The following is a 9,769-nucleotide window of genomic DNA, read 5'->3' as shown; positions in this document are numbered from 1 at the left end:
AGTGACCTCTGCTCTTGACCTACCCTGTACTCATGCTTTGGTAAAGGGTCCCTAGGACAACGTCCTCTCTCAACCTTGGGTTATCACCCTGCCCATTCTAATTCTAATCTGTGATGATACTTTTGTTCCTTGGCTTCTAACACTGTCCCTTAAAGTAGCTGAAGTCTGTGGGTCCTATATGTCAAGTTGAATGAGTCAATTTTATTGCAATGAATCACTTTGAATTTAGCTTCTAAAAGCCCAGACAAGTTTTTCATGCCCAGGTAACCTAACTCCTGAATGCCTGGCCACATTTGACAAATTAGGACCACGTCCCACTGGCCTTAAGGGGAAAGCTTGATGAACATCTCTTCAGAATGTTTTGGGACAATAGGATACTCATGGGACCATGCTTCTAATGCTTCTCTGATCTGCTGAGAGAAGTGCTATTCCTCTTCTGGCCCCAGTTGAAGGACTCAGCTTCCTAGCAACCTGCCATGATTACTCCATCTTCCATTTTCCACCATCAGCATGCACTAAACCCTTTCTTGAATGCTAAAAACTATAAATCTTTACTCCTCTCTTTGGATAAGGTTGCTCCTCTTTCTTCTCCTCTGGCCTTCAGGACACGGGTGGAATGGGAAGGAAGTCAGCATTGAAACTTTCTTGGGTTTTACCCAATCCATGTGAGTCTTTGAGTCTGTGTAAAGTCCTACATATTTAGAGGAAAATTAATGTTTGTAATTCCACCACTGTACCCAGAACGATTTTATTCAGATTAATATAGCCCTCCTTGGCCTGAATTCCTAATGGAACAACAGACAGAACCCCTAACACTTTCCAATCAGCGCATTATTACATACTTTAAAGAAATGAATATTCCTTTAATGAGTCCTAGTTCTGAAGTATTAGAAAGTATATTTCAAATAATGACATCAACCAATAATTTTTAAAATCTTTATTTTTAGAGGTTGAACAATGATTCATTGTAGATTTTCTGACGAAACAATTAGCAGTCTCGAAAATTATTTCAATAATTTTTAAAGTTAGAGCACAGATTGAATACAAATTGATTTAAACAGGAAATTGATTTAAATAGGCACTTTTTTTTAAAAGAATTGAAGAGTACTTAAAAGATCCCATTGAATACATATGGCATTATTCCTGGTTTTATGGATACTGTCTCAGTTAAATGAATCCTGCAGAAAACACTTAGCGATTAATTTATCTAGAAACTGATAGCACTAAAAATATTAAAATTAATGCATTCTAATGGTTTATGTGTGTGTGCATGTGTGATTTCTGCTTTGCCTACTTTACTATCTTAATGATTATCCTTTCTTACTGTTTCCTCTGATGATCTTACCTTACTTCAACAGACCTAATCACTCAAAGCTTTTCTTGTCAGCCCTTTTCACACATCGTATTCTAGTTTTCACATATTTTCAATAATGCCTTTTATTTTGGACAAGGGCTTTGGCAAAAAAACTAAAGTACACTAAAGTAAAGCTGTACTCTGTCCCAATGCTACTCACAACCTGCCAGAACTTTCATGCTTCAAATCACAGGCTAGGGACATTGGCTTGTCAGGAGTCCCCCTCCATGCTCCTGTGATGAGCTGGAGCTTCCAGGTGCTTCTGCTACAAGGCGAGGTGTAGGTACAATTTATTCTGCCTATTATTGTGCACTGACTATGAAATTTAATTGTCCTTTTCTTGTTTCAGCTAGCAAAGGATGTAAAAATTCCAAATAGATTTTCATCAAAATCAGAAGTATTTATTACCTATGAACAACTTCAAATATTTTCAGTCCTTCCTATTCAGCTACCCAACATTTCAATCTCCCTTCTTAATTAGTACCCGGTTTCCTTTCTTCATTAATACCTTATCCTTTAAAGCTCAGTTACACATTTACAGTCTCTCTTGCTTGTTTACTTTGAGGCATTTCTGTAGATGTAGCTCACTACTGTTTATGTTTACTAGAATGACAGCCACAGAGCACAATGGGAGTTGACTTCCTAAAATAGTTTAATGTCTTACTGTCCTAAAAATATGATTTTAAGATAAAACTTATTTTTGAACCTTAACTTTGAGTAAATATTATGAAGGAAAAAATGAATTCTTAAAAGATTTGATTCTACATGCTACTTAAATGAGAAAATTTTCTGAAATTCAAACATAGCAAGCTCCATTTGCTCAGCGATGAGGTCCTTGCACAAAGTTCCCCAAGGCCTTTTTGGTGTACAAATTTATAATAATGAAAACTACGTCTAAGGAAATAATTTGACATAAAAGTTTGTTTTCTCTTTAAACTACTGCATTTAAAAAGTCATTCGAGTTGTAAACACTCAAGGATAAGCCAGTTTTAGGATCACATTATTGTGTCACAGTAACAGAAATATGAATCACATTTATTTCTTTAATGCATGGATTTAGGTTCTCCTAAATTCTCATTATTGAGCTACTACACTCTTGCTATAAGTTGTTAGGAAAATCCAAATCGTCATTCCCGGCACCAAGGTGCCAAGAAATAATGTGCTATCATGAAATCACACATAGTCAGCTGCTTATGTATTTTGGTTAACCAGGTAGTTTGAAAATTATTATTCCACTAGCACTGTCTTCAGATTTTAGAAGCAGAACTAGAGGAATTATACTGAGGTATACTTTGTGGTAGTTCTGTTGCTTCTCTATTGCCCCAGAACTAACCATGGTATTGAGGATCGATATGCAGAAATTATGCTTTTCACCAGGTAGCAGTTACCATAGGTGACCAAACACTACCTATCTATGGCGTCTCTAACATATTAGGAGGACGGACTAGTATGATTCTCACTACTTTTTGTAGATTTGGGTATCTGATGAAAGTTGTATTTTTGCAAAATCTTTTCTTTCTTTTTACCTATAACATTAAGTCCCTAACATGTGGACTTATCACTTTCAAATTAATTTCTGATTTTACAGAAATAGAAAGACGAAAAACACAAGTATTAGCAGCCAAAGTTTTTTGTTGTTATGTTTTGTAGTTTTTGTTTAATAACTGGAGGGAAATTTTTATATAGTTTCATACGGGATTGGGAAAATATTTACTGCTCTCTGATGGTCACACTGCTAGCCAGATAAGAATTTTGAGAAATCAACCCATCTGTCTTAGGGGGTAGAATTTGACGCCTACTTTAAAGTATTAGGAAAAAAAATTCAGTCTACAGTACATGTGTATAGGAGTTTTCAGTCCTGTATTCAGGCTTACAAGTGTATTATTTGGTGGTTTTTAAAAACAGCTATTGCACATTTTTGGGGTTCTGAGGAAAATCAAGCATCTGAGGCTTTCTTCCTTTCTTCTTTTCGGGAGAAAACCAGCTTAACATGGGATGAAAAGAACACAACTGGTCTCTGACTGCGGGCTTAAGTGTCATGGAGCAAGGAGGAAATGGGTGGCCCTTCCCCCCTTATCACTGTAGTGTTCTCCAGGCATGCAGGTTGTTCGGCCTTACTCTGATTTATAGCATAGTCCTTATCATTTTCATTTAATAATCTAACCTTTGGTTCTTTATATGACTTTGCAAATTCACATATGATTTGTTGCTACTTTTATTTTTTCTGAAAAGCCTCATACGGGGCCAATTCTTTTTAAAGCTGTTTGTAATCTAACTCATTACAGGTTTCTTTACTCCATGTTGTAAAATATGAATATAGATACTGTCCGAACTGTCCAAAGAGTAATGTTTGAATTCACAGTAACAAAAGTTACAAAGTTTGTGCAAAAGACATTGTACACCATTGGAGTACATAGAGCTTGCTATAGTTAATTTTATATATAAAGCTGCATTTCTCATTAAAACTATTCTGTGCTACATTAAAAGTAAAGTATCTGATTTATTTTTTCCCTTATAATAAAACTGAATGCTCATTTAATCTCAGAAATTTAAAGATGAACATTGCGTATTTATGTCGTTTGTAAATGTAATAAATCATTGGAACCTTTTAAACATCATAGTTGCTTTAGAGCTCTTCAAGTATTCCAAGGGTCATAAAGTAAACCCGGCTGTGGCGATTGCGCAGGGTAGAGGTAAAGAACAGCTTTAAAGAGAGAGAGAGACAACATTAGTAAATATTTAATAAATTATAACTGACATTTGATAGATACAACTATAATTTCAATTTATCTACATCAGCCAATTAAAATACTAAGCCATACTGTTTTTTAGAACAGGATTTCCTCAAATTAAAGAATAAGAATTTAAATTAGTATGGTGTCTAAATTATATATTAAAAATACCCTTTTACCATGTTCTGTATAATTGTACTTCATATGGTTTAAATAAAATTAAGTTTTTGTAGGTGGCATTCATCTGCTAAAGTTCTTGATTGGTTTTGGTTAACAATTCCTCTTTGTTTTTTAAAATAATCTACTTTTACTCAAGTTGACTTTCCTTCTTTCTTTTAATATAAGGAAACAGTCAAATTATTTGGATGTTGTTCACCATTGTTGCTGGTGTTTAACTGGCCACTGAAATGTTCTGCTTGCTGTAATTTTCTATTTTCGTGAAATGGACTGACATCAATAGACTGACATTACAAGCTAAACCGATTGGCTTAGAGAGGAACATGTGTAAATATGGTCTGTGCCATAAAGAAAATTAAAACAGAACATGCACATAAATAGTAAACAGAGGCCTTCTTGTTAGGACTAAGGCTTTTGACATCCACAATGGATATACTTTGGAGGGTTTGTGACATAATAATGATGATGATAATAATAAGATAACACTAGCTACCCTTGATATAACACATTTTATGTGCAAGGCAATCTATGAGATGCTTACTATATACACATTATCACTAATTTCATAATTTTTCCCAAAGCAGTTATTAATATTCCCATTTTGGAGATGAAGAAACTAAGGCTCAGAACAATTAATCAAACTTTCGGGTTCTTACACCTAGTTAGGTGTCAGAGCCAGGACTGCATCCTAGGTCTATCCGACCTCAAACATTGGCTCTTGCCATTATATCCCTTTATACTTCAAACCAGTAGCTTTCCTTGATGCACAGTGCTTCACCCTGTTTGTTCTGATACTAATTTGAATCCTAGGCAATCTCTTCTAAAAGTGAGTGCTTCCTAGTCCTATTAAGATTATTCTTCACCCTATTATTTCTCACAATATTTAGGGACTGTAATGATTTTATGCAGTGCATTTTTCCATCTAAACTATCTGAATTGGTTGTTAAAATTGCTCAAAATACACAAATAATTTCCAAATCTTGATTTTATTTTTCTTTCCTGTATAATGGACATAATAATATCCACTTATGAAGATTAAATGTGATAGCTTTTAAAGTATTTAGCACAAATTCTACCACATAATTAGGTGTTCAGCAAACATATGTACTTTTTCCTTCATCTGTTATTGGATTATGTAGAAAACTACAAAACGCAGATATACTCAAGCATTCTGTTTCCAAATATCATATTAATATGAACATGAAAAGAACTGTGCATCAAAGACAATAATGGATTTTAACCAAACAAAGTAACGTCTAAGCTTTGCTTAGGACATAATTAGAATTTTTACTTTATTTGAAAATGGTTTCTTCTTGAAATCAAATTTTATCATTTACCAAATCAATGCTTCTACTGCAAAATATAATTTTTTTATCAGTAGTATGCCAATTTGGGAAATATGGTATAAATATGTTTTTGGCCAGACAGAAAAAGATAGAAATTTCCCTAGTTAATTTTCATTGTTTGTTTTATTTCTGCTTTAACTGGAGGATGTAAGCTATACCTTGTCACCTCGGGTACACAGAAATCTCAGCTTCTTAATTGACCTGCGCTTCAGTTCACTTTCCAGAACACTTGATTGCAAAGAGCGGACTTCAATGGCCTTTTGGCCCCATCCTGTGGTTCGCTGTGTACATTCATAAGCTACGATAAAAATATAAAAATCAGAAAAACACAAAATCTTTCTATCAGTGATAGAAAATTATACCCACAGTCAACATTTGATTATGAAGAGATTCATTATTACAGTTCAAATAAACACGTTCTTTTTTTTCCTCCTTCTATAGTCAGTCATTTGGCCATTATGCTGCTCAGCAGTGGTGTTCAAACCAGCTATCTACTGTCACCATTGCAACCAATGCTGAATAACTAGATCTCAATTAATTTTTGTTTTCATATCCTCTAATACTGCAGAAAAAGCTAAGGGTTAATTCTACCCTATTTGTAGAAAGTCAAATTGGCCCACTGCCATTCTATATTTTACAGTCTAGCTGAAGTAAAACATTCCATAAGGGTTTGTATTTGTGCTCAAGCGATCTACATGGAAATCTAACTCTTCAAAATTTAAACCATTAAAAAATGACTTGCTCAAATAATGACTTTAGCAACTCTAATGCAATTCAATGAATTACCATGTTATAAACATAACTAAAGCTAATTTGATACTGTTAAGGCTCTCTCTTGCTCAGAAAATTTTTATTAAGAATTTAACTTTTGGGGGTCGGCCTGGTGGCAAGGCGGTTAAGTGCACACGTTCCAATTTGGCGCCCTGGGGTTCGCCAGTTTGGATCCTGAGTGCGGACATGGCACCACTTGGCAAGCCATGCTGTGGCAGGCATCCCACATATAAAGTAGAGGAAGATGGGCATGGATGTTAGCTCAGGGCCAGTCTTCCTCAGAAAAAAAGAGGAGGATTGGCAGCAGTTAGCTCAGGGCTAACCTTCCTCAAAAAAAATTAAATAAATAAATGAAAAAGAATTTAACTTTTGGACACTGTCTTATATTACTTGGTGACAAAGATTACGACAATTGCTTTAAAGAAGAATACCTAATTATGTAAATAGCCATACAGTCAGCTGGTGCTGTAACGTATTTTCTGACACAAGGAGCAGTATTATTGTTAAATGTTTAACTTTCAAGTGATACTTTTTGTGTACTTTATGGGGAAGCAAATTTCCATAAATAAATACAATCCTGCAATTAAAATAATATCAAGATTTTGAATCAAGCTAAAATAGTCTAGAAAACACCAAAACAAGGCACCTTCATTGTCATATTAACACAACTAAAATCAGAATTTAATTCATTAGACTTTCCATTTTCTTCTATTATAAAGGCAATAAACTCTGCATTGATATAACTACAATATAGGTTTTAAAACACTTCCTTATCTTTCTCGAAGGTTCTAGGATGACTTTGTTTAAACCTGGCCTATATACACATATACATTAAATATGCACTAAAGGACTCATGAAGGAATTATTAAAGTTTTATAAAAGTGACTTTTCATAGGCAGAGTGTGAGCTATTTTGAATCCCTCAACTAAAACTTACCAAGCATTTATTATCTCTTGCTTCCTTTTACACTACAATTAAAAATATTTGTATGTCTAAAATTGACATTAAAATTGTAATTAAATTACAATCATATTTTTATTCAGACAAATGGCTCTCTTGGAAGAAGACTTTATAAGTCTCATTTCAGACTAGGATTAAAATCACTCCAGATTTAAGAGAAGTAAAGGGAATCCATGGCCTGAGTGATGGGAATAAGTAATAGATTTAATTCATCTGGATTTGAATTTTTTAGCCTATGTGAATACTTCATTAAAAATGAATTGTCAATAACTATACAGAGTGAAGTTTCTAAACTTAACACACAGGCTCTAAGTACACTGTGCATGTGGCATTACATAATTTCCACCTTAATTCTGAAACACACTAAGCTCCCACTTAACCTAGCTACTGAGCTAGCTTGCTTATGAGATGGAATCCAATGATTTTTGGTGGGAAGTGATAGTTTCTGTGATTGTTAAGCCTCTATATATTTGTTTGAAAATCCAGAGTTATTATGATCTTATTATTATCTACATTTATTATATCTCAAGGAAATGTAAAATTTAGATTGGGGAAATCTGGATCTAGGTTAGTTTTAAATAACAAAGCACTTGTTTTCAGACAGAAAAGGGGAGTAATTCATTTTCTTAATATCAGTGTAGTATTTAGTATACTCTCAAAATACCCTTAATACATAAACCAAAATATCATGTTCTAATAGTGCTATAATTTATTTTACACATAGAGATTTTTCGAACTCTAGCAACTCAAAATAGCTTTTTGCTTTAGGTCAGAAGTTGTCCTGCCTAAGGACAAGAGTGGTATCAGATGACCTTTTAAGACCTCTTGGATTCTTATGACTGTCTAGTGGCATAAATATGGGGTTTTGCTCCCACTTTCCCATTCGAACTGAATTTCTCTATTCCAAATTCTGATTAACATATTGATCACAAAAGTACCACTGTAAAGGTTAGAACAAGAGTCATTATTTTCAGTTTCTTTTGCCCCAGATCTATCATATTGTAATCATTTACCTTCTGTCACTTAAAATGGTTTGAAACCCTCTGTGAGTTCTTACCTCTTTGAAAAAGTTGAAGCAGGTTTTCAGGACAATCCTAAACACTATGTACACAAAAAGAAAGGATTCTGCAGATGCGATGCAAAGTGTCATCATCCCATAATAAAAAATGTCCATTAAAAAGCAGTTCTTTCAAACTGGTCCTTAAAGCCCCACAAGGATCGCATTTAGCCATTTTATAGAGATTTCGGAAGCTTCTGGCATCTCTACTGACAAACTACCTTTCTCTCTCTCTCTCTCTCTCCCTCCTCTTTCTCCTTTATTTGCTTCATTAAAGTCCTCCTTCCAAGTACATTTATCCTCCATCAAATCACTCTATGCTCTCTAATAGTTTACTGTTCACATGCATTCCCTTCCCTATCTAGAATCATCTCTGTAGTCATCAAGTCTCAGAAACATACACAAGAGTCTCAAGTTATTCAGATTTCCAAGATAAGCAATTCTGCACTGGTCAGGAAGAAAAAAATGTCCTGGCCTGATGAAGATGAAGAGACAGTTTTCTTTATGTTTCCATCTGGGCGGTACCTAATAGGCATCCCAGTCAGTCATATTTACCTCTTCTGTAAGTGAAGGATGATGAAATCTTAGTGACAACGAATATGTCACATATTCAGTTTGTATTTGATTCCTCACAAGAATATTACTCACTAAACAGAACACTACTGACTGTATGAAATAGAAACAGTTTGCTCTTCTTTTATGACTACTTGGCAGTCTCCTAAGATAAAGGTAAATCCCCCAAATCAACATGATGGAATGAAGTATTTTCAACATCTGTGTAAAATCTGCCAGCAAAAGGAGTTAAAATAAAATCACAGATTATTGTGGAAAGGGATTCCTCTCCTATTTTAATTATATGATTATTGCAAATGAACAACGAAGACAGCCAAAATCAGTCTCTTTGTGGTAGCCTCGTGAAATCATTAAGCATACGACAAACACACACATCACCGTCCTGAGGGAATAAGCACGCAGTATTCCAAATTAACACTATATGCCTTAAGAAAAATGTGATACTTCAGGAGATAGAAACTTCTCTATCATCATCGGCCACAGGAAAATTTTTATACATACCTACTGAAGATGGTATGTCTCTCCACACTTCGAGGATCTTCTTGAAGAGTTGTTCATTTGCTTCCATAGAAAGGGCTTCAGCATTGAAGGTGAGCATCATGCCAATTCCCAAGGAATCAGGTAAAATGATGATATTCTGCAGTATAATGATTTCCAGGGTCTGGAATTACGTTTCATAAGGATTTACATGTCCAACATTTTATCACTACTACTTTAATTGAAGCAGTTTGGCTGAGCAATAAAGACCAAAAAGGGATTCAAAGTGCAGAGAGGAAGAGAAACTTCTGTTTCAGTATTA

General features: G+C 34.5%; 1 protein-coding gene across 7 annotated transcripts in view; it reads right to left on the bottom strand.

The window, feature by feature from the left end:
* Window positions 1-922: 922 nt before the first annotated feature.
* Window positions 923-9,769, bottom strand: part of NRK (Nik related kinase) — a 123,730-nt gene continuing 114,883 nt past the window's right edge. For 4 of the 7 annotated variants that reach the window (XM_070258396.1, XM_070258393.1, XM_070258395.1 and 1 more), the window contains 3 exons: window positions 9,472-9,631; window positions 5,768-5,907; window positions 923-4,058 (listed from right to left, as the gene is read on the bottom strand). In XM_070258396.1, the coding sequence (XP_070114497.1) occupies window positions 3,981-4,058; window positions 5,768-5,907; window positions 9,472-9,631 (378 nt within the window). In that variant the 3' untranslated portion in view covers window positions 923-3,980. The remainder of the gene's footprint in view (window positions 4,059-5,767; window positions 5,908-9,471; window positions 9,632-9,769) is intronic. The other 3 variants (XM_014729062.3, XM_070258394.1, XM_070258398.1) reach the window with 1 other exon arrangement.

The sequence above is a fragment of the Equus caballus genome, chromosome X (genome assembly GCF_041296265.1).
Source record: "Equus caballus isolate H_3958 breed thoroughbred chromosome X, TB-T2T, whole genome shotgun sequence".
NCBI classification, from domain to species: domain Eukaryota; kingdom Metazoa; phylum Chordata; class Mammalia; order Perissodactyla; family Equidae; genus Equus; species Equus caballus.
This window is presented reverse-complemented; position numbering and strand designations above follow the sequence as displayed.